This window comes from Chiloscyllium plagiosum, chromosome 34, assembly GCF_004010195.1.
Source record: "Chiloscyllium plagiosum isolate BGI_BamShark_2017 chromosome 34, ASM401019v2, whole genome shotgun sequence".
In the NCBI taxonomy this organism is placed as follows: Eukaryota; Metazoa; Chordata; class Chondrichthyes; order Orectolobiformes; family Hemiscylliidae; genus Chiloscyllium; species Chiloscyllium plagiosum.
In genome coordinates, this window is record NC_057743.1 from 13,791,370 (window position 1) to 13,817,311 (window position 25,942).

At 41.1% G+C, this 25,942-nt stretch overlaps 1 protein-coding gene across 1 annotated transcript; it reads left to right on the forward strand.

The window, feature by feature from the left end:
• Nucleotides 1-57: 57 nt before the first annotated feature.
• On the forward strand, nt 58-25,019 carry LOC122540091 (CTD nuclear envelope phosphatase 1A-like). The gene is made up of 8 exons (XM_043675402.1): nt 58-72; nt 1,090-1,156; nt 5,338-5,456; nt 10,939-11,010; nt 11,828-11,944; nt 12,959-13,070; nt 17,226-17,310; nt 24,299-25,019. The coding sequence occupies exons 1-8, from the start codon at nt 58-60 to the stop codon at nt 24,357-24,359; spliced, it is 648 nt and encodes a 215-aa protein (XP_043531337.1). The 3' UTR covers nt 24,360-25,019.
• Nucleotides 25,020-25,942: the final 923 nt, after the last annotated feature.

The window sequence follows — 25,942 nt, forward strand, 5'->3', positions numbered from 1 at the left end:
ACCCACACTGTACTTCGGTGTACTGGAATTGTTAGGTTATGTAACAGAATCTTTGACATGACAGCCAGTGAGGTGAGGTATACAGAATATGTTGAAGGAAGCCATCACTCTGCCTGCATTATTAGGTACTTTCCAGACAGTGCTCAATGTGCATTTCAGTACAGTGCTGCTGTTATCCACTAAAAACGATGCAAACGTATAAAATATGATGAATTTCACATGGTTTTCCTGAATTGCCAGATAACGTGCAATATGTTATGAGTTACTGGATGTGAAACTATACATTTTGTACTGTACCTGTGGAGCTTTGTAGGACTGGAGTTAAGTCACTGTGGACTAGATCTCCTGTTCCAGCTCAGTCCAGGTTGTCTAGAAGAGGATTCTGAATCATTGTGAAACCATTCTGGTTTGAGAAGTCAAGTCTAGCTGGGGAATTGGACAAAGAATCTTTCAACAAAAATAAAAATGATCTAAAATTGAAAGGTTTGCAGTAATGCTTAGGGCAACAGCTGAAATGCAGCAAGTGATCATTTTGGTCAGTGTTGTGGGAGATGGGAGTTAAATGACACTTAAAGTAGGCGATGTAGAGGGCTGTTGAGATTGTGTTAAATTGAGAAGTTTGATCCTGAACATATAGGGACGGATCTTTAGTTCGCTGATCACCTTGAGGTGGCCATTGCCATCATTGTTCCACAATCTGTTGGGACGTGGTATACAACCTAATAGCATCCATGGAAATGAGGTAAGACAGCTAAACATGTGGAAATAAGGGAGTAAAGCAAATCTACTCTACAAAGAAAGAAAATCTGCAATGTTCACGTCCAACAATAAAAAGATATCCTTGGATTTTGGTCAGTTTTCTTTCAACTGGTACTGACACTTAGACTGAGACCTTCCAGATCTCTAAGGATTTTCCTCATGGCTTCAGCAATTGTGAACATTCAAACAAATGTGCCTGTTCTGGTTAGCAGGAATAACTGAATGTAAGACGCTTTGGACCCTGCTATTTAAATCATCCAAACCACCACCTCTCTGTGCTCAGGAAAGAATGCTGCCTTAATCTCTTATTTAATATTTTTTGTTTTGTAGATTATCCAATACCAGACAGTTCGCTATGACATTTTGCCTCTATCTCCTCTTTCCCGTGTCAGAATAAGTAAGTACCATCTGATCCTGCGATTTAATTTGTTTTCTTGGGGGCAAGTTAATCCTTTTCAGTGCCTGATTGGATTGAGTATCAATTTTAAAATTCGCAGCACTTTTAGCATGACTTGAGGGTTGTACGTTTTGGAAGGACCTTTAGCAGACCTTGAGTTTGCCCGTCCTGTAATAGGAAAAGAGCAGTGCTTCTGCCAACTGGAAACCATGAACCTTTCACTGCTTGCATCATGTCTGGTGAGAGCCTGCAGACAAAGATTGGACATGAACACTTTGTATTTCCATGTTGCAATTTCTCAGTTTGAAGGAGAGAATGTGCAGAATTTCAAAATTGATGACAGAAATCAGAGTCTAAAGTTGATGAACTCCATTTAGAGCCCAAGTCTGTAATGTGCCTAGTCGGAAGAGAAGTGCTGTCCTCCAACTTGCATTGAGCTTCACTGGAATGTTGCAGCACGCCAAGGAGGGCAAGGCAGTTATTTACACAGCAAACAGCGTGAAGTTCTGGGTCTTGTTTGTAGACTGAATGAAAGTGTTCTGCAAAGCAATCGCTCCATCTGTGTTTGGTCTCCCCGATGTAGAGGAAACTGCATTCTGAGCAGTGAATGCCATGGACTGAATTAAAAGATGTACAGATAAATTCAGCTTCAGCTGGAAGGGGTGTTTGGGCCTTGGACGCCAGGATGGAGAAAGTAAAGAGACAGGTGTGACACCACCTCCACATGGTAAGGTGTTAAGGTATTGCAGATGATAACATCGCCAAGTATGCTCCTCGGAGGGTCCCTTCAGAATGCAGATTTGAAAGGAAATGAAGATGTGTTTAGAGCTGGTGGAAATAGAGGCTGATAGTTGACTTATGAAGACTGATGGAAATAGTGTGAGGACAGGAAGAACTCTACCTTGGTTCTAGATGGGGAGCAACAGAGATGAGGGAAGAACTGCTAGAAATTAGTTGGACATGGTTGAAGTTCCTTTCAACTACAGTTGGGAGGAATGCTTAGTTGAGTAGAAAGGAAGACTTTTTGGAAATGTCATTGGTGAAGCTAAAATTGTCAGAACAGATAAAGTAATTTTATTCAGGAAAAATATTTGGGAACCCTAGCTGGTGGTAAACACTGTTATTTGTTTTAGAAAAAAATAGTCAAATGTAAGTTTAATAATGGTGCTTGGAGGAACGTAGTCCTTTTCACAAAGTTTGCAAAGTACATGTGCATGTTATCTCATTGGTAAGGAGTTCGGTGAGTATGTAGGGTTTCATTTAATTTTCAATCTTAGTGAGTTTTGAGAAAAGTTGTAGCTCAGGTTGAGGTTCTGGATGTAGGCTTACTCACTGAGCTGGAAGATTCATTTTCAAATGTTTCATCACCATACCAGGTAACATCATCAGTGAGCCTCTGGTGGAGCACTTGTGTTAGTGACCCGCTTTCTGTTTGTGTTTAGGTTTCCTTGGGTTGGTGATTTCAGTTCCAGTGGTGATGTCATTTCCTGTTCTATTTCTCAGAGGGTGGTAAATGGGGTCCAAGTCAATGTGTTTGTTAGTGGGGTTCTAGTTAGAATGCCATGCTTCTAGGAATTGTTATGCACATCTCTGTTTGGCTTGTCCTAGGATGGATGTGTTGTCCCAGTTGAAGTGGTGTCCTTTCTCATCTGTATGTCAAGATATTAGCGAGAGAGGGTCATGTCTTTTTGTGGCTAGTTGTCTTTGATGTAGAGGAGAGTGGCTAGGGTTTCTGGACACGGTTTGTCTGCCTGTTCGGGTTTGTTGCTGAGAAATTGGGGGACTGTGTTCATTGGGTACCTGTTCTTTTCGAATACGCTGTATAGGTGACTTTCCTCTGCTCTTCATAGTTCCTCTGTGCTGCAGTGGTGGCTTGTGGAAATAGTGTTCTAATGTGGATGTTGGGATGATTGCTTCTGTTGTTCAGTTTTTGGCCTGTATGTGTTGTTTTCCTGTAGATGCTGGTTTGACCTTCCCTATTGGCTATTAGCTCTATTGTGACATCTAGGAATGGCAGTTTGTTGTTTTCCTCCTCTTTAGTGAATTTTATGCCAATATGGATATTATTGATGGTCTTGAAGGTTTTCTTTAATGTGTTTCGTTTAGTGATGACAAAGATGTCATCCACATAGCGGACTCAAAGGTTGGGTTGGATGGTTGGCAGAGCTGTTTGTTCGAGTCTCTGCATTACTGTCTCTGCTAAGAACCCTGATATCGGAGATCCCATGTGTGTTCCATTGATTTGTCGGTTTTGTTAATGAAAGTTAAGTGGGTGGTAAGGCACAGGTGCACTAACTTGACAATATTGTCCTTGCTGAAGAAGTTGGTGGTGTTTATTGTATATGTCTTTGGTTCTTCTAATAGTGTAGTCAGTGTTTGCTTGGCCAGGTTGATGTTGATTGATGTGAACTGGACTATTACGTCAAGAAACACGTCCAGAAGCCCTAGCCACTCTCCCCTACGTCAAAGACGTCTCGGAAATGACTGCCAGACTCTTGGCATCATGATAGCCTTCAAATCTACCAACACATTAAAATAGCAGCTAATGAACTTGAAAGACCCCATGCAGACAATAAGCAAAACTAATGTCATTTACAAAATTCTTGCAAGAACTGTACCAAACACTGTTAGACAAACAGGCAGAAACTAGCCACCAGGATACATGAACATCAACTCGCCACAAAAAGGTATGACCCATTCTCACTAGTGTCCTCCTTCATCTGTATGTAAGGATACCATTTCAACTTGGACAACACATCCATCCTTAGACAAGCCAAACAGAGATACATATGAGAATTTGTAGAAGCAAGGTATTCCAATCGGAGCTCTAACAACAAACACGTTGACTTGGATCCCATTTCCCACCCTCTGAGAAAAAGAACAGGAAATGACATCACCACAGGGATTGACATCACCAACCCAAGGAAACCTAAACACACAACTAAAAAGTGGGTCACTAACACCAGTGCTTTCACTGGAGGCTCACTGATGATACCTGGTATGGTGAAGAAACTTCCGAAAATGAACCTTCCAGCTCAGCGAGCAAGCTTACATCCAGAATTTTCAATCATGGTACCAATTTAGTCTGTTATCCTCTCGAGTCCTGTGAGTGCTAGAAGGATTTCAACTATGATTTTATTTTTAAGTGAGCTATAACAATGCGCTTTTGATTTGCTAATCCTTTAGGCTGCAATCAACAGAAATGATTTTCCAGCTGAAGAATTTCCAGATCTCTCACTAAACAAATCCTGTAAAAGCCAGCCACATAAAGAATGTTTTCATTTTGGTTGTTTGTCCCTTTTCTTCTCCCCCCGATTTTCCCAACTTCTCGTTTTAATTTCAGCATGTTCCACTTTGTTAACCTTATTCAAACCTGATTTTCATCTTTAACTTTAAAATCTTTTATGGTTGCTTTTCCCTGGCTCCAGTTTTAAAAATAACAACTTTTTTCTTTGGAGATTAGCTGACAACTATTATTTTGGGACATGTTTATCAGGAATTAAAAATTGAATATTGCTGTAGTGGAAACGGTTTTGTATTACAAATTAAAGTCTCTGTCAATTAAGGAAAATACTCGCCCCCTTGGACAGAGAGGGCCCGATTAAATTTAGTCTGGCATGCAAAAAGTTTTGTTTTTGGGTTTAACGAGTTGGATGGCTGGTTATACAGTTAGTTTTAACTCTCACTTTGATTCCTTTTGATGTCCCTTGAAATTTGGTTTTTGGTGAAATCCTATGGTTTAGAGCTGTAGAAAATATGCTCTCTACGACTTAGCCAAGACATGCTTGGCTGCTGTAAATGTTGGCTGTTTTCAGTTTGGAAAGTGGAATGGACAGTTGAAAGGGGAAATATTTCTGTGAATTCATAAAGTTTATAGTGGAACAAAAATAAATTAGGAATACAAGATGATACTGTAGTACAGAACATAAGGCAATGCCACAGCATTTCCAGAAATGCTTGGATGTTGCTGGATCGGATTGATCCCTACAGGCATTGTCTTGGAATCTGACTTGTTGAATTTTGATTGCTTTGAAGCTCAGGCATGTTTATTAGTCTTGGATTTGATGTTTTTTTTATTGGTCAGAGGAATGCCATGCAGCTGCATTTGATGTCCACTCAAACCTTAGCATGACTTCTATTACTGAAAACCTTACTCTTTCCTGCTCTCTCTATCTTTGCAGATCAAATGAAAAGAAAAATCCTAGTTTTAGATTTAGATGAAACATTAATCCACTCGCATCATGATGGCGTGTTAAAACCAGCAGTGAGGCCGGGCACACCACCAGACTTCATGCTAAAGGTGAGACAGTGAAGGAACCTGGACACGATTATCTTAGCCTTTTGAGTTCTGATTTGAAACAGATGCAACAATGTTTTAAGAATAAATCTCTACCACTGTTGTTCATGTTGTAATTAAATCCATTCCATGCATGTCCAGTTGTACCAGGGGAGGCCTCTGGTAAAATGTCATACAGCACATTCAATTCCAGAGTGGTTCGACTGGAACATTCACTTCTGCTCTGTGATAAGGGTTGAACATAATGTATGAGGTTTTACTTGGTCACTCAGAACAGGGCAACGTTCACCGAGGAGCTCAAAGCACATATCAGATCAAGCTGCCGTGGGGAATAGCTTGGTGAAACAGATAATGGAAGAGACTGAGACCAGGGCAGACGCCATGTTAGGATTTTTTAACTACCTTGAACAGAAGGAGTCAAGACTACTTGAGTGTCTCTGATATTAACAGTCACAGGAAGAAGCTCTAGGAAGTGATAAGCAGCCAAGTGTGGGAAGCTGAGAAAATGGGCTCAGTTTTGGGGAAATCGTGAGGGGTTTGGAAGAAGCATGTGAGCATTAATGCTTCCAATAAGGTGAGTGAGGAGAGGTTGCAAACAATAACTACTTAATGCAACTGAGCAAGTTCGAACTCAGGAAATACCCAGGTAAGGAAGATTTCAGCTTGAAGTTACCTGTTGGCAAAAAAACTGGGGCTGTGCCTGTGAATAAATACTTGAGTGCAGTATTGTGAACCCAGTAAAGGATTGACCAGAACAGAAACTTCCATGTGTCAGTCATAGAGATGTACAGCACGGAAACAGATCCTTCTGTCCAACTCCTCCATGCTTACCAGATAACCCAATCTAATCTAGTCCCATTTGCCAGCATTTGGCCTAAATCCCTCTAAATCCTTCCTATTCATAAACCCATCCAGATGCCTTTTAAATGTTGTAATTGTACCAGCCTCTGGCAGCTCATTCCATACAAGCACCACCCTCTGTGTGAAAAAGTTGCCCCTTAGGTCACTTTTATATCTTTCCCCTCTCACCCTAAACCTATGCCCTCTAGTTCTGGACTCCCCCACCCCAGGGAAAAGACTTTGTCTATTTATCCGATCCATGCCTGTCATGATTTTATAAACTTCTAGGAGGTCACCCCTCAGCCTTCAACGCTCCAGGGAAAACAGCCCCAGCCTGTCCAGCCTCTCCCTGTAGCTCAAATCCTCCAACCCTGGCAACCTGCTTGTAAATCTTTTCTGAACCCTTTCAAGTTTCACAACATCCTTCTGATAGGAAGGTGACCAGAATTGCATGCAATATTCCAAAAGTGGCCTAACCAACATCCTGTACAGCCACAACATGTCCCCCCAGCTCCTCTACTCAATGCTCTGACCAATAAAGGAAAGCATACCAAACGCCGTCTTCACTATCCTATCTACCTGCGACTCTACTTTCAAGGAGCTATAACCTTGCACTCCAAGGTCTCTTTGTTCATGAACGCTCCCTAGGACCTTACCATTAAGTGTATCAATCAATGATAACAGCTCTAGAGAAGGAATTTTGAGACAAACGTGAAGAATAAAAATCACTTGTGAAGTTTAGTGAGATATGATGACTCATTGTGTCCTTTTACTTTGGGGCCAGAAGTGTTAGTCGTAAGAGTTGCTGAGAAATCCAACGTATCTGACTTGATTGCATTTATTTGGTCACAGTATGTCAGTACAAATGAGAGTTTTATTTATTTGTGTGAAGTGTGCCTCTCTGGCAGTTGGAATATTAGAAAAATTGTATTCCTACTGTATCAGTAGCCAATTAGAGAGTTGAGGGAAAAGTGTGTAATCTTGCAAAGGTGAGTGGCTATTGGATGATTGGGCAGAGCATTAAAAAAACAATAGTGAATGATTTCGAGTATGAGAGGAAGCTAGTGCGGAATATAAAACAGACAGCAAGAGTTTCTACAGTGTTTTTTAAAAAAAGAAGGGTGAGTGTTGACTGAGGAGTTAAAAAGTAAATAAGGAAATGGCAGAGGAAATGAACAAATATTTTGCTTCTGTCTCCTGTAAAGGATATAAAAATAAGTATTCCAATAATAATTATAAATTAGGACGTGGAATGGCGAGGGCAACTGAGTGAATTTGCAATCACGAGGGAAGCAGTGTCAAGCAAAGTGATGGACCTGTGGGCTGTCAAGTTCCTCGGTCCTGATGGGTTTCATTTTAGGATTTTAAAAGCAGTGGCTAACGAGGTCGCTAGATATATTGACATTAATTTTGCAAAATTCACTAATTTCGGAAAGCTTCCATCGTTCTGGGAAGCAGGAAATACACCTTTAATATTCGAGAAAGGAGGGAGGCATTAAACAAGGAAACAAAAGGCCAATTAACTTGGCATTTGTCATGGGACTTTGTTAGAATTGATGATCAGGAGGATTGTAAATGGATACTTAGAATATCTCGAGGTAACCGGTAAGAGTCAGTATGGTTTTGTGATAGGGAAATTGTGTGTAACCAGTTTCTTGGCATTCTTTGAAAGAACAGCATGTCCTGTGAATAAAAGGAAGCCCATAGGTGTGCAATACTTGGATTTGCAGAAGACATTTGACAAGATCTCACACAAAAGGTGATTGCATGAAGCAGGATCTTGTGATGTAAGGGATGGCATATTATTATAGATAGAAGATTAAGTGCCTTGCAGAAAACAGTATGTATAAATAAGTCTTTTTTTCTGACTGTCAGGTTGTTACAAGGTAGAGTACCAAAGTAGTGTCCCTATTTTTGTTGTTACTCTTTCATGACGCGATCATCCCTGGCAATGTCATCCTTTATTGCCCACCTGTAATTACCTCTGAATTGAGTGATCACTAGGTAATTTCAGCGGACAGTTGAGTCACATTGCTTTAGGTTTGGAGTCACATGTAGACAAGACCATTAAGGAGAACAGATTTCCTTCCCATAGCACATTGGTGAACCAGATGGATATTTATGACAGTAGTTAAATGGTTACTACTGGACTAGCTCTGTTGGGGCCTCAGCGTTTTACAGTTTATATCAATGACTTGGATAAGGGGAGTGAAGGTGTGGTAGGTAAATTTGTGTCACCTGCAAAGATAAGCAAGTTGTGAACAGGATGTGAGGTTGCAGACATGTAGATAGTTGAATGAGTGGGCAAAAATCATCTGGTGCAGTATTATACGAGAAAATTTGAAGTTGCTCTCTGCGGCAGGCAGAATAAAGAAAACAATATTACTTAAATAGGCTGCAAATGCCACGTTGCAAAGAGATTTGAGTGTAATAGTGTTGACAGTTTAAATGTTAGCTTGTAAGTACAGCAAGTAATTAAGGAAACAAGTGGCATACAATCCTTTTTTTTATGATGGAAGTTGAACATGTGGTTCAACTGTACAGGGTAGGGGTGAGGCCACATCTGAAATACTGTGTGCACTATTAGGCGTCTTATTTAAGGAAGGATATATATTGGAGTCAGTTCAGAGAATATATAGCTGGAATAGTGTCTTGCCTCGATGTTAGATTGTATAGACTGGGCTTGATTCCACTGGAGTTTCATAGTGGATAAGACCCTGAATTGTCTTGACGAGGTCCATATATGTCGCCTCTTGTGAATAAGTCTAGAATTAAGAGGCACTTTAACCTTTTTGGGTTGTGGAAACGAGAACTCTTTTCTGAGGGTTGTGAGACTTTGGAATACTCTGTCTAGAAGTGACAGGATATTGAATATTTTTCAGGCTGAAGCAGATAATGCTTGGTGTCATTGTCCAACAAGAATCTCCCAAGGACTGATGGAAATGTGGAAATCAACACATTAACAGATTAGCCATGATCTGATTGAATGGCAAAGCAGGCTTAAGCATTCAAATGGCCTGCTTTTGCTTATAATGTGTATGGCTGTATGGTTTGCAGATCCATTATGTGGCTGTACAACAGGAAGTTAGTGCTCAACAATGTTCTTGGTTTAAGTGTTAACTTCCAACAAATGTTTCCTATTTTCATTCTGTAAACAGTAAAATGTAACTTTCTTTTTCTCATGGGAAAAGAGCAATGAGTCAAATGATGTAGTACCAGGAGGAGTTGTCCCATAGATTTGGATTTGGATGATGAGTTATGATGGGCATACACACATTTTTCCAGAGTGTGATAAATGCTCAGCAGTAGCAATATAGACTTTGTACTTTCAAATGTGTGATGTTTGAACCGTAAAGCTTGTACAAGTGGCACACATCTGCACTTCAGAAAAATTATATTTGCATCCTATATTTAAAATAGAAAAATCTAATGGAGAGCTTGAGGTGTGTCCAAAGATGTATTATAAATTCAAAATTGGAGATGGAGATACAAGCAGAAAGATTCAGTGAGGGGATTCTGGAGTGTGGGGCATAGGAGACTGAATGTATAGTCACTTGTGGTATTGGTGGAAACAGTGTAGTGCTGGATGAGGTTAGATGGTATGGGGTGTGGATGTGGCCAGAATCAAATGAATGAAAATGTTTCCTTTGTTACGGACCAATGTTCAGTTTTTGGGTTAACAAATTAAGTTTGACTTGATATAGGATGGTTGGATTAGCGCTGCAGCTTCAAGAAGGGCAAAGGCTGGATGCAAATGACAGGGATAAAGAATTTGTGGAGGGGTTCAAAGACTAGGCTTTGGCCTATTTAGCTGAAGATAATTATCACTCCACAAGTATATGTTGGGTGTGTGGCCTGATGGTACAGAAACAGTTGAGATGGCTGTAATTAGTACTACATGCATGAAAATTCAACTCTGTGCCTTTTGGGTGGTGTGTGTGTGCATGTGTTTGTTTACTCAGGCTGTTCATAGTTAACCATATTGTTGTATTGAGTCAATTGTAGGCCAGACCAGGTGAAGACAGCGGTATTGCTTCCCTAAAGGAGCTATGGTTACATGGCTGCCATTTTTTTTTTGGATGCACATTTTGCTATCTGATGTAGAATTCAAACCCATGACCTCAGAATATTGGTCAGTGTTTCTGGATTGCTAGTCCAACAATATTGCCTCCACCCCACGACCTGTACATAAATTTGTTAGGAATGGGCAGAAAGGTTATTGCCAGTGATGCTGTTAGCATAACTTGATGAATAAAAGTTCAGCCAAGGTGCTGGACTACATGGGGAGGTACTACAAAAAAAACAGCTGATGAGGAACTGTTCTAGATGTCTCTGAGGGATGTAGTGTAAAATTTTTTTTTAATGGTTATTTTCTACACAATGAATGATTTGAAGTACTGATAGTCAACAAATTTGTTAAAAGTTGTATTGAGTTGAGGTGACAATAAGTAGTGCAATAAGAAGTTTCTGGTACTTTCTCTTAATTTATCACAAGGTTCATTAGAGTTGTCTTTGAAACGCTGCATTAATAGGCCCAAATTTGGTTTTGGTTTTTAACTTCAGATGTTTTGCTGAATATTGACTTATGTGTTGCATGTTTAAGGTTGGATACTTATTTAAGAGTTGATATTCTTCTTCTCTTCAGGTACTTGTTGACAGGCATCCAATCAGATTTTTTGTACATAAAAGGCCTCATGTGGACTTCTTTCTTGAAGTGGTAAGTCAGTTGAAAAAGGCGGTGAATTTTGAAATCCCAATTCACTTTAAAACAAAAATGCACATGAGGAAGAGAATACAGGGGTATTCGTCCATGGGTGCACGCATCCACGCAGGAATTTGGTTCTAAGAAAATGAGTACAAAAGTTTAAGTTTTTAGCCATGCAGTAATTGTTAAGTGTGCATGAACTCAGGTCAGTCCAAATTCAGCAATGAAGGGCTGGAGGGTTGGTTCATTGAGCAGTAGGACACCAGTGTATGTTTTTTTTTAACTAGTCTTTTGCAATGCAATTATTGTGCATTTTTAATTCTCAAAAGCAGAAATCATTTGGTGTGACTCTTCAGTTTATACTTAAAGTATATTTACAGTTAAACCAAGTAATTCAAACTCTTTTATGCTTATTTTACTATGATCAAGATGCTTTGTAATCCTAATTGTTTTCAGTGAATGTGTATAAGATTATAATCTGGTCTGAGTTTGCGGCAGTAGGATGTACACATGTATACTGTAACAGCTGATCTAAAGTAAAGTGCATCACTGTTTTTCCCATAGTGCACGATTTACATTTGCACTGGGACATTTTTATGTATTAGTTGTTTTTTGACATGATGTGTTTCTGGGGTGGGGCTGGTTTCTTGCAGCCATGGAAGCAAAGCAGCTGTACATTATGAGGACCTCGGGGAATTTTAAACTTATATTATTACTAAAATTTGTTTTCTTTTCCTTCCATGAAATAAATGAGGCTTTATTTATAATGATAAAAGAATTGTATATTATTTCATGGTAGTAAGGAGCTGTGGCTGTATACTTTTGCCAGGCCAGCCAGTGGTATGAGTTGGTGATTTTCACCGCTAGTATGGAGATCTATGGTGCAGCTGTAGCAGACAAATTAGACAACAACAAGAAAATATTAAATCGACGATACTACAGACAGGTACGGAACAGCAGATCCTCCATAACCAGCGCAGAATGTAATGAGATGTCTGAAACGTTGTCTTGTGAGTGAAGTTTGATATAATTTCTCTTTTCTCCACTGTCATGTGTTTTCTCTCACCCTCTTGTCTGACCTGTCATTTTTGTGCTCTAGCTCTTTCTTTTTTGTTTGTGTGTTTGCTTGCTCGCTCGCTTGCTTGCTGTCTCTCTTCACACCAGCCCTGAATATTCTGCTTTTACACTGACTGGGGTTCACTTGTCCTTGTATATATTTCTTTCAACAAAGTTTATTGCCCTGTTTATTTTGAAATTTACATTGAGACACACAAAAAATCAAATTCAAGTAAGCATTTAGGTTTTGTTTGTACTGTTAAAAATCACAATAATTCCAACGTAGACAAATGTAACAGCTGTTGTAAGATAATGGAAAGCAATGAGCAAGATGGTAGATACTTTGCCTGTGATGCAAAGGGAGCACAACTGACTATGGAGGAGGTGTGTTCTCCATTTTTCTCCCTCCATTCTCATCCCCTCTTCTCCCTCCAAACCCTTGTAGTTTCAGGTTGTGGAATTCTTTCTAATATTCCACCACTTCTCCTTTTCCGTAACCATCCCACCTCCAGAGCTGCCTGGTTTCAGTTCGAGTCTGCATGATTTAGCAGAACTGAGGCTTAACAGAAAAGCAAGACTGTAGATGTAAGTGCCTCGGGGTTAAAGGAGAAAAATTAACCTAACCTCTTATGCCCACCCATATGTCTTTGCTCATTTGATTGTTGGACCAAGGTTATGGTTCTTTAATACCCCAATGACAAGATAGTTAGCTAGAATTAATGATGCTCACTTAAGTGAGGTTCAAAATGGTGCCTAGCCAAGCATAGCCTGCAATGTCTTCATGAGCAGAATAGAGAGAAAAGGCAGGGTAGTTGTGGTAGACAGAATTGTAGATGTGTGTTGAGGATTTTTGTTTAGTTTATGTTTAATGGAGTTTTGTGCTTTTACTGTTCTGTTTCCACAGCACTGCACACTCGAATTGGGCAGCTATGTGAAAGACCTTGCAGCGATTCACAGTGACCTCTCCAGCATTGTAATATTAGATAATTCACCTAGTGCATACAGGGGGCACCCAGGTAAGACATCATAAATACAAGCAAGAATAGAACAAATGACTCATCGACAGTGATCTAGTATTTAATACAATCATGGCTTATTGCTCTCTGAACTTCACTTTTCCAATTGCTTCTCATGTCCCTTAATTCCCTGTGTTAGAAACCTTTATTGATTTCAGCCTTTAACGTACTGTGTAATCGATGATTGTAGCTTTCTGTCTCTAAGTTATTTTCAGCTTTTATCTTGCTGTGACCATTTTGGAGTCATTGTGACACAGAGGGTGACTATCCAATCCATTGAGTCTACGCCAACTCTGTGGGACAATCCAATTAGTCTCAGTCCACTGCTTTTTCCACAGTGCTCTGCAAATTTATTTCCCTCAACTGATCTTTCAATTTCTGTTAAAAATCCTTAATGTCATCTTTGTGATACTCTCATAAGCAATGATTTTGTCGATTTATTATCAAGTGCTAATTTTTAAAAAAATTAAGTTCCTCCTTCTAGCTGTTTTTCCCCTCCCCAAATTCCATGGTTCAGTCCTCAAATACACATTCCTTGTGCTATCAGCTAACGAGAACACTTTTTTTTTGTATTCATTATCTAAACCTGTCATGGTTCCGTATATCTTTATTACATTAGTTATCTTTATCCAAGGGACAATACCTCGAGCTTCCCGATCTAACCTTGATTAGAATCCCTCCAGTGTGGAAACAGGCCATTTGGCCCAACAAGTCCAGACCGACCCTCTGAAGAGTAACCCACTCAGACCCATTCCCTTACCCTATTGGCCAACATTTACCCCTGACTAATGCACCTAACTGTGGGCAATTTAGCATGGCCAATTCACCTGACCTGCATATCTTTGGACTGTGGGAGGAAACTGGAGCACCCGGAGGAAACCCACGCAGACACGGGGAGAATGTGCAAACTCCACACAGTGGCCTGAGGCGGGAATCAAACCAGAGTTCCTGGTGCTGTGAAGCAGCAGTGCTAACCACTGAGCCACTGTGTAAACCAACCTAAAGGTAAAATTTCTCCCCAGGAGCTGGTACAGAGTCGTACAGCATGGAAGCAGACCTTTCAGTCCAACTAGTCCACACTGAATATGTTTCCAAACTAAACTCATCCCGCCTACCTGCATTTGGCCCATAACCTTCCAAATCCTTCGTATTCTTGTGCTTATCCAAATGTCTTTGAAACGTTGTAACCGTACCCTCATCCACGAGTTTCACTGGACGTTCGTTTCACATGCTAACCACTTTTTTTTTTAAAATTACCCCTCAAGACCCTTTTCAAAAATGTTTTTCCTCACCCCTTAAAAATATGCCCCCCCCCCCCCCAAATTTTTGAACACTCCACCCGAGGGAAAAGACTTTTGCTATTCACCTTATCTATGTCCATCATGATTTTATAGACTTCAGTGAGGTCACCCCCTCAACCTCCTATGCTCCAGCAAAAAAGGTCCCAGCATATCCAGTTTACTTTTACAACTGAAACCCTCCATTCCTGGTAACATCCTGATTGTGTGTTTTTTTTTCTCTGAAATCTGCCCAGCTTAATAATACCCTTCGAATAATAGGGTGGCCAGCACTGGCCCACGGTATTCCTGAAGAGGCCTCACCAACATCCTGTACATCCTCAACATGAAATCCTGCCCTTGTTTGTTTTACCGAAACGTAATACCTCGCACTTATCCAAATTAAATTCCCACCTGTCATTCCTCAGCCCACTGACCCAGTTGATCCAGATCTCTTTGTAATCTTAGATAAGCTTCTTCAGTGTCCACTATGCCACCACTTTTGGTGTCACCTGCAAACTTACTAACCATGCCTCTTTTATTCTCATCCCTGTGGAACACACTGGCCACAGGCCTCCATTCTAACAAACAACTCTCCGCCACCACTGGCTGTCTCCTGCCACCAAGCCAATTTTGCATCCAATTGGCAAGCTCACCCTGAATCCCATGAGATCTAACTTTATTAACAAATCTACCTTATGGATCATTTCTCCTAAATCAAAGGCTTCTCTCAAGTCCAAGTAAACAACATCAACTGTCCTGCCCTGGGATACACTTAATCAGGTCCAGGAGATTTATCCACCTTTGTTTTATAAGACCTTCCTCTGCTGTAATGTGGACTGTTCACAAATTTCAATATTTATTTCCCCAAGTTCTCTTGCTTACATTTCTTTCTCCACAGTAAAAACTGACACGAAATATTCATTTAATATCTCTCCCATCCCCTGAGGTTCAATACAAAGATGACCTCATTGATCTTTAAGGGGCCTCTCTCTCTCTCTCTCTCTCTCTCTCTCTCTCTCTCTCTCTCTCTCTCTCTCTTTCTCTCTCTCTTTCTCTCTCTCTCTCTCTCTCTCTCTCTCTCTCATTTCTGCTCTTAATGTTTTTGTAGAATCTGTTTTGGATTACCTCATCCTTATCCACTCTTTGACCTTCTGATTTCCATGTTAAGAATGCCCCTACCATCTTTATATTCGTCAAGAAATTCATGTGATCCCAGCTGTCTATATCTTATGATTCTTTTTATTTATTCTTGACTGGAACCCCAATATCTATCTTTATCCATTGTGTAATTCTACCAGCTTTACTTTTCACTCTAACAGGAAGCATAAAGCCTCTGAACTCTCATTTATTACACGTTTGAAAGCCTTCAACGTGTCAGTCGTGTCTTTACCTGCAAACAAACTACTGCTATCAACTTTTGAAAGTTCTGCCATGCCATTAAAATTTGCCTTACTCTAATTAAGAACTTTTATAGAAGGCTTACCCCTTTCCATAACTATTTTAAAACCAATAGAACTATGATCACTTCTGGTCAAGCATCTCTGCATCCCTCCAAGGGCCAACGCAACCTGTATGGGAAATATGTTTCCCAAGTTTGGGTGGATTCATTACTGTAAGGAAGTTTTGCATCTGTTTGAACTTTGAAGATGATTAGTCCAAAAATTAGAACTTAGACACTTAGTATTTGGTTGAAAAAGGATATGTAAGCCAGAGGAGAAATCTCCATTACATCAAATACATTAGAATATATTCTGCAGATTTTTTTTAAACACAAAAGTAGTCTTTTACCCTGTCTCTTTTTGAAGCCTGTATAATTATATTATAGCACATTTAACACCGAGTGCTAAAGTACCTGCTCTCTATGTGATGCACGGTGACTCTTATTTATTGGCAAACACCAGAAAGACAGGTTGGACCGAACCATTCAGGAGTGAAATTGGGTGGGGCTTTTTTGAAAGTATGGTAAAAGTTTGGAACTCTGTTTGCCTAAGCCTGAGGATGCTTGGTGAATTGAAAGCAAGAGAATGGTGTTGAGGTACAAATTCTGTACCCTGTTCCTAATTCTCAGATTGCAACCTGAATTAAATTATGAATAGAGATTCTGTCCACCTCTGCAATTGTAATGTAAATATGAGACACATTGGCCACTGGTGTCAATCTTGACTTTGTTGATTAATATCAATTGAATCTTTTACATGGACTTCAGCATTGAATTTTCTTTTAAAATTTGCGGAAGTCCTTTCTGAGAACAAAGGGAATCTTCCCAAGGTCTATGGGCAGATGAGCAATTAGCACAGGTTTTAGTAGACTTCCTTCCATTTAGGATATAAAGATTGAGTTTAAGGAACTTTTATTTACACGTAGAAATATATTAAATGGCTTAACTGAAGTAAATCATGAATATCAATCATTTTTAAGACCAATCCACAATTTAGCTGGTTAAGGCCAACATTGCTGTTGGATTTTGTTTTGAGATGGAGCCACACGTCCAAGGCACCTGCGAATCAGTAAACCTGCTTCACTGACCACGGTTAATCTCTAGTTTACCTCATCCTTACCAATTAAGCTTTGCAACTTTGAGATGAGCTCTATTAAACAGACAGCATGTTGACAGCAGAAGTTTTTTTTTAGTTGGATTGAAAAATATCTCTTACTTTAAATTGGATGTTCTAATGTCTATAATGAAAGTTGGTATCATTCCTGTTAAAATAAGGCAGCCTTTAGGATTTATAGGACTAGCAAACATCGATCTGATAGAGCGGTGATGTATGTGTGGAATAATCTGTCAGGCTGGATGGAGGAGACATGGCGTGGACGTTTTCTTGTCATTTCCTGAAAGTTGTTAATTTTGTCTATAATTCCCCATCCTACACAGATAATGCAATTCCGATAAAGTCTTGGTTCAGTGATCCTGGGGATACAGCTTTATTAAACCTGTTACCTATGCTTGATGCATTAAGGTAAGTTAACTGTGAATTTACTAAATACAGTATGCTTTGCGATTCTCTAATGCTGCCGAAAGTTGCTATAGTTTGTCTTATTTAACAATTCCGAATATATTCAGAGGGCTTTGAGAGAAGAATTGTCTCAGAATTCTTGCCCTAGCCACTTAAAGACATTAGGTGGCTGACTCTGTTTTCTTTGCACTATTTTAAAAAATGTATAACTTACTCCAGTGCTACAGTGAATATATATACCACCTGATATGGTTCATGTTAACTCAGTTACCTTCTCCAGAACAATCCTTGACCTGTTTACTATTTCCAGCATTTTCTGTACATATTTTCAATTTCTTATGCTAGCAGTGCCTTGCTCTTCTATAATTAAAAGCCAAACGAACGGACTCAGCAAGATGGCGACAATTCAGTCACAGTGCCGTGGACAGCTCTGCCTAATAGCCAAAGCATTTTTTTTTTTTTTAACCATCCCTGGCCAACGTATATGGAGGAATTGTTAATTTAAAAACTTGAAGAGCACATATTCGTTGACAATTAGGAGTGGCAAGGATGCCAAAAGGGAAACGAGTGAGCAAACAGCAGCGAGGAGGACACTCCCCTGCAGCACCGGGCACACCACAGGCTGCAGTAGCAGCCTCTCCCGAACCCCCGGGGGACATGACAGACTCTCAGGAATTGGCGACGGTGATGATGAGACTTGCCATGAAGGTTGAGGCTGCGGTCAAGGAGATCCATGCCCAGGTCCAACCCATCATGTCCATGCTGCAGAAGCATGAGCGGGAGCTCCAGGGCCTCGGAACAGATGGAGGAGGTGACAGGTCAGACCACTTCCTCGGAGCGGCGACGGAGTCCTCGTCCGGACAGATCCAAGTGCTGGAACAACAAGTGCAGGCTTTGCAAGATCAGGTCGATGACATCGAAAATCAAGGTCAGAGGACGTATTTTCGGGTTGTCGGGCTCCCAGAGGGTGAAGAAGGTGGGCAGCCTGTCAGCTTCTTTCAAAATTGGTTGCCGCAACTCCTGGGCCTTCAAATTGAATCCAGCCCAATGCAGATTGAAAGGGCCTGTCATGTGGCGGTGCGCAGGTCTGGGCCAGTACAGCGCCCCTGCCCGGTGCTAGTGCACTACTTCATGGACAGGGACAACAAAGAGTGATAGAAGCCTCCAGATCACTGGGGAAAGATCCACAGGTACTGCTGCACAAGGGGACAAAAATCCTGTTTTTCCCGAATTTCTCGGTAACTGTAATTCGAAAGAGGAAGTCCTTTGATGAAGTTAAAAAGCAGCTGAGGGACCTGGGCATCCAATACTCCATGAGATACCCCGCGGTGCTCCGTTTCTGCCACGAGGACTCAGTTTATACGTTTGACTCAGCGGATAAAGCCAAGAACTTTGTAGGCGCTTTAAAATAGACCGATTTGCTCTGAAGGATACAGTTAATGTTCGTCCTCTTTTCCTTCTTTCCCTGTGTTTTCCCTTTTCCCTTTTTTTTTCTCTTGATTTTATCATGGGAAAATTTGTGGGTGCCCTTTGTTGTTTTCCCCTTTTTTGTTCTTTTTCACTATTAGTCGCAAGTAGGGGTGACATCTAGCCGGGGAAGGGCGGAGTGCTTATCCTGACTTTGTCTTCTTTTGTTGACTTAAGGATCATCTTGTTTACTTATATATTTTTGCCTAAGGCTGGGGCACAGTCTGGGCCTGAAGGAGTTGTGCAGGAGTGGGGTGGGTAGGGTGAGTACCCCCTATGGGCAGGGAGAAGATTTCAAGTTGGTTTTCTTTGTTTGTTTGGTAGCAATAGTTTGTAGTTATGATAGAGTAGTTTTGTATACACAATTCTGCGAGTCTCTTGAGTCTCCATTTACTTGTGCTCGGCGCATTGCAAGCCGGGTTCTCCGTCCCAGGGGTTCAAGGGTCTCTTAAAAGAGGATATGGCTAAGTGTCTTGTTAAATGGTGCATCTGGAACATCAAAGGAAGTCATTCCCTGTTAAAAGGAAAAAAAGTGCTTTCTAACCTTAAGAGGGAAAGGGTTGATCTTGCTCTGTTGCAGGAAACCATCTTAATGATGGGGAACATCTGAGGTTGCAACGGGGTGGGTGTGGGGGGGGGGGTGTATGCTAGGCTATTCTTTTCATCCTTTACTACTAAAAGTAGGGGAGTGATGGTACTTATCCCGAAAAATCTTCCATTCACACTATTAGAGCAGGTGAAAGATTAGCAAGGGCGGTCTGAGATACTTACATGGGGAGGAATATGGCATTTTAAATATCTACTGTCCTCCGGCGCATCACCTCAATTTTTTGGTTAGTGCCTTTTCTAAGCTGAGTGCCTTCGGAACACGGCACATTATTATGGGGGGGGGAATTTCAATTGCCTTTTGGACCTGACAATGGACAGGATGCCTAGTGGGCTCCCAACTATTTCTTCACAGGCCAAGCAGGTGGCTGACTTATGCGAGAGTTAGGGATGGTGGATATTTGGAGATGTCTTCACCCTACCAGCAGGGACTTTACCTTTTCTTCAAACCCACATAAATGTCACACGAGGATTGATCTTTTTTTTGGGCTCCCTCGATCCTTCTGGATTCGATTATGGGTTGTAAAATTGGGTAGATATCTCTGATCACGCAGCAGTATATTTGGAGGTTAAGGGCAAGAGTGAGGGGCTGGGTTTGCAGCACTGCTGTCTAGATCCTTTTCTCCTTAAGCATTCCAAATTTGTGGAATACATTTTGAGGGAGTTTCAGGAGTTTTTGACTATCAACTCAGGTATGGCTAGTAGTCTGTCCATGCTAGGGGAGACCGCTTAAGGCCTTTGCTAGGGGATTAGCTATTTCTTAGTCAGCTAGTCAGAAACGACAGGAGGGGGAACAGCAACATCTACTTGAGACGCGGCTGAAAGTCGCTGAGGCAGCACATTTTGCGAGGCCTTCGGTGACCAAGCTACAGCGGGTCACAGCCCTTCAGGCTGCTTAGAATTCATTATGGACTCAAACCGCAAAGAAAGAACTTGTTTTTGCTTGACAAAGGCTGTTTGAATATGGGGATAGGCCAAGGAAGTATTTAGCGTATCTGACTAGGGAAAAGCGTGCTCCCCAATCCATTTAGATTGGAGACAGCGCCAGGATCCTTCCTTACGATGACAAAAGGATTAATGACGCTTTTCGGAGTTTTTACTCTGAATTGTTTCGGTCTGAATGTTGCAAGGATAGGAAGGCCAAGATGGAAGCGTATTTTAAGAGCCTGGACTTCCCTGGGGCAACCCTGGAACAGACCCCTCTCCTTAATGCCCCTTTGATGGTTCAGGAAATACAGGAGGCAGCTCAGCAACTTCAGAGTGGGAAAGCACCTGGCCCTGATGGTCTTCCAGGTGAGTTTTCTAAGGAGTTTATAGGAATTCTGTCAGGGCCGATGTTGGAGATGTACAATCACTCCTATATGCATGAATGGCTACCACCATCTTTGAGAGAAGCTAATACTTCCCTCATTCTTAAGCGGAAATTTCCTGAGGATTGTGCGTCATGCAGGCCCATCTTTCTATTAAATTCAGATTTTAAGATTCTACCTAAGATCTTGGTGCTGAGATTGGAGAAGGTGTTGCCTCATATTGTCGAAGAGGACCAGACAGGTTTTATAAGGGGCCATAGATCTAATAATATTAGAAGGTTGCTAAATATGGTCCAAGTATGTAAGCAACAATCGATCTAGGGGTTGGTGATTTCCTTAGATGCAGAGAAAGCATTTGACCGGGTGGGATGGCCGTATCTCTTTTATACCTTAGAGCGGTTTGGATTAGGTGGGGTCTTTGCTAGGTGGGTGGAGGTTTTATATTGCCACCCTCTGGCCACGGTCATCACCAACTGGGTGAGGTCTGGGAATTTTAAGATTGGTAGGGGTAGTCGTCAAGGTTGCCCCCTCTCATCACTATTGTTTATGATGATAGATAGAGCCGCTGGCAGAGGCCATTCATCAGAACGTCCACATAACCGCTCCGGAAGTGGGATCGAGGGTACACAAGATTACACTGTATGCGGATGATGTCCTTCTGTTTTTATCCGATGACCTCCATACCCCATCTGATACAATGTATTAATTCATTTGGGGCTACTTCAGGATATAAGATCGACTTTGCAAAGTCGGAGGTTATGTTTTTGGGGGACCTCGAAGTGCCAGAGGTTGAAGTGGCCCTAGGTTCCCTTTCAATGGTCACAGGTGGGTTTCCGATACCTAGGTATCTTTATTAGCCCCATGTTTGGTTATTTCAGACTAATTTTGCTCACCTGCTTGACAATATTAGGCAAGATCTTCAGAGATGGGAGGCTCTTCCAATTTCGTGGTTGGGCCGAATAGCCCTTATAAATATCTTTCCTTGTTTGCTTTATCCCATGCATATGCTCCCAATAATGTTTCCCAGGTTAACATTGAGAAAACCTATGGGTTGGTTTAGTTCCTTTGTCTGGTATCATGAGTGGCCCCTCATCAAACTTACTAAATTGCAGTTGCGTCAAGGAGGGAGAGAGTTGATTTCCCAGACATCAGGAGGTATCAGTTGAGTTTCCTGCTGTCCTTTGTGTGTGATTGTGGAGGTAACGATCCAAACCCAATATGGCTGGATATCAAAGCCTCCCAGGCAAAGTGCCCTCTTATTAATTTGCTGTTGATGGATAAGATGAGGATAGTTATGGACTACTGCTGGAACTCGACTGTTATTAGTACAGTCAAGACATGGAGGGCAATGCGTCAGAGTGAGGGCTGCTTATCCAAGACTTCACCACTTACTCCCATAGTCGGTATGCCGAGGTTCTAACCAGGGATGATGGGATCAGGGTTCAAACAATGGGCAGCGAGAGGAGTTTCTAGTTTGGGAGACTTGTTTGAGGGGGAGGTTACGATGTCTTTCAAGCAACTGAGCTGCAAATCTGAGCCCAGCAGAGATCTTTTCCATTTTTTTCAGGTTAGGGATTTTATCCAGAAGAAGACCGCTTCTCACTAAGCACGATAAACCCGATGCAGAGAGGTTGTTGCTATGTGCCACAAGCGCCCTCTCAGTTAGTGTCCCCAATCGCCTACTGGGTGGCAGGGCCTAGCAGGATATTAATTGTTTATGTGGGGTTTGGGAGCAAGAACTAAGAGTGGAGATCTCTTCTGAAATGTGGGAGGACATATGGGAGAACGCACAAAAGATCTCAATCTGTAATAGGACATGCGCTGTGCAGTTAAAAGTTCTGCACATGGCTCGTCTGGCAAAGTTTAAACAAGGGACATCTCCAATGTGCCCCAGATGTTAAATAAGTGTAGGTACTCTTACCAGTTGCTCTGGACATGCCACAGAGTGTGTTTATTGAAGCGCTGTGGCAGGAGAGATAGGGATGGTATTGAGGACTGAAGTTAAAGTAGACCTGATATCTCTCCTTCTAGATCTATCAAATTTATCATAGTTTCTGCCCATACCCATCTAAATATTTAATATTCTTTCTTACTGTGCACAGAAGAATAGTCTTACTTGATAGTAAGGTCCTAGGGAGTGTTGCTGAACAAAGAGACCTTGGAATGCAGGTTTATAGCTCCTTGAAAGTGGAGTCGCAGGTAAATAGGATAGTGAAGAAGGCTTTTGGTATGCTTTCCTTTATTGGTCAGAGTATTGAGTACAGGAGTTGGGAGGTCATGTTGCGGCTGTACAGGACATTGGTAAGAGACCTAAGGAGCAACTTCTTCACGCAGAGGATGGTACGTGTATGGAATGAGTTGCAAGAGGATGTGGTGAAGGCTGGCACGATTGCAATATTTAAGAGGCATTTGGATGGGTATATGAATAGGAAGGGTTTGGAGGGATATGGGCTTGGTGCTGGCAGATGGGACTAGATTGGTTTGGGATATCTGGGTCAGCATGGACGGGTTGGACCGAAGGGTCTGTTTCCATGCTGTACATCTCTATGACTCTAATTGGGTGTCTGAGAACCCACTGGGCTTGCTGGGATGGCAGAAATTAATTATGGAGCACATTCCCATGGATGTTTTTCACAAATATGGTGCACCACACAACAGACCATTTTTATAAGACATGACAGCCCTTTTTAAGTTATTTGGACACTGATCTGTCTGCTATATTAACTGGGGTGTTTGTTTAACCAGGATGGTTAGGTTTGCTGAGGCCTGAAGGGCGGGTTCCTGAGTTAATACGAGTATATATACAATGCTCCCATTTTTGTTGTTTGGGAGCTTTGCACCAAGCATTGGTGTTTTGTGTTCTTGTGTGTTTTTTGTTTTACTAGTCACTTATTTATTTATAGGTATTGTTTTGTAAGTGTTTGGTTTTATTTTGTATTAAAGGATAGGTTAATAGTTAGTAGGCATGTATTGCAATTTGCTTTTTTTTTATTATGCTGGTATTTGTTATATTTTTGATATTTTTGTAAAGTCAAAAAAATGTTTTTTGCTAATATATTTATGAAAAACCCAAAAGAACTGCAGATGCTGTAAATCAGAAACTAAAGCAGAAATCAGTTCTGAGGAAATGTCACTCGACCTGAAACGTTAACTCTGATTTCTCTGTACATGTGCTGCCAGACCTGAGCTTTTCCAGCAATGTCTGCTCTTATTAAATAAATTGTACGCTGTGAACAAAACCATCGTAACCCCCCCCCACCAGCCATTTCTGACTCTGTCAGTGTGTATGTCCTTCTAGTTACCTGTTAAAGTTTTCCACGACTGAATATTAAGCAGAAACTCATATCATAGCCTCTCTATGCTACTCCATCTTCACCCCATCTCTTCATCTGGTCAGGTGACTATTTCCTTAGGCTTTTTCTCAGAATGGCGAGTAATAGCAATTTGCTGTTAGCACCTGTGGAGTCATCCTTTAATGAATGCTTCCATCAAAAAATAGGAGAAGACAACAGGGGAGATGTGGGCAAGGGTGGAGTGGAGCTGTGGTGATTCTTAAAAAAAAAAATGAAAGTTGTGTTCCAAGTTTTCTTTTCTTTCCTTTCCTGCAGGTTTACTTCAGATGTTCGGTCTGTCCTCAGTCGGAATCTCCACCAACATCGACTGTGGTGACATTGCATTCGATATTTCTGGCGCACCCTTGTTGATAGCTCATACCAGTCCTCTGGTGCTTTGAACATTGTAAAGCCTGCGCACCAAGGAGGTGTTTTGAGTCTGCATGAAGTGACATAAACTCAGTGGACAGTCAAGACCTGTTTACTTCTGCGTGGACAGATATCTATGTGAATGTTACAAACGTTCAAATCAGTGCTGAGATGGTGCATCGTCAAATGCATTTTAATATATCTTTTTTTGTTTATAAAATGGTATTTTTGAGCTCAACTTCCCTCACTTGCCTGAGTTGGAGGTTTTGTTTTGATGTGTTCTGCCTTTTAATGTTTGATTATGTAAAGATAAGATGATATCCATGAGAATTAACTTATCCGTTTAAAGGCAACCAGGTTACTTCCCACTGAAAGGGAGTCCAGGTTTTTTTTTATGTGCTCCGTCCTTCTACATGATGCCAAGTTTTCACCAAGTAGTTTGACCAGACGCAGCATTCCCAAGTCTGAGCCTATCAATGGTGCTAAACCACAAATCTAGAACAAGGCTTTGTTTGGGCCTAGATTTTTTTAAAAAATTCCTCCCTAATGTGAAACAGTTCTGTCAATTCAGCTTTTATCAAACAGTATTACTGCATATCAAACGAAGAATAAAATCTGATTTCTAGTACAGTAATGGGTGATTTGTATCATGGCTTCATTTTACGGCCTGAAGAGTCACAGCTTGATTGTAACCATCAGTCTTGCCTCAGAATGTTTTATTTTTCCCTAAATGATTGATAATTCCACTGAAAATCCTATTCCTTTCTGCCAGGGTTTCTACAGTTTTTTTTTCATTTTATGTAATTATCTCTCTCTTCCAGCTTCTTTCTCTTCTTTTTTCTGGATTTGCCTGTTGGCTCGATAGGCCAAGGATCTGTGTGCCATCATACTGATGTTCGCAGAGAAGACAATGTATGGCAGTATGACAATTAGCCTTGCGCTTTTGATCTAAGAAGGATGAAAATCAGCAGCTTATGTTCTTGACCCTTGTGAAGGGATTGGTGCTAAAAATTGTGTAAAAGCAGGATGTGTTAATTGTTCACTGCTGAATGTTCATTGTCTTTACTTTACACATAAAGTATGAGGGCTCTTATGGTGAGGTGTTAGTGTCTGGGCTAGAAGGTCTGGGTTCAAATCTCAGCTGCTGCAGAGATGTGTCTTAACTTCTCTGAACAGATCGATTTGAAAATGTTTATACATGAAATATAACCAGGGAGGGAATCTCCCAATTTTCAAATCTGACTTTTCTGAGAGAATTACTTTTAACATTTCTATAACTGGTATCCATTTACTTGAAGAATGAAAGGCTTGTGCTGTTCAAATACAATGCTGTTCAAATACAATCTTTGGGAGAGCTCCCTCTCTAAGACAGGAAATTGTGGAGTGAAGTTGTCTTTTAGACCCTGAGCACACAGCAATATTTAAAGAGCAGTATGTTCTTCTATGTCCTGGTTACCATCTTTTCCCAATGATCAGGCCAAAATCAGATTAAACTAATCATTCATCTCATTTCTGTTTGTGGGATTTTGCAATGTGCAAAATAGCTCCCAC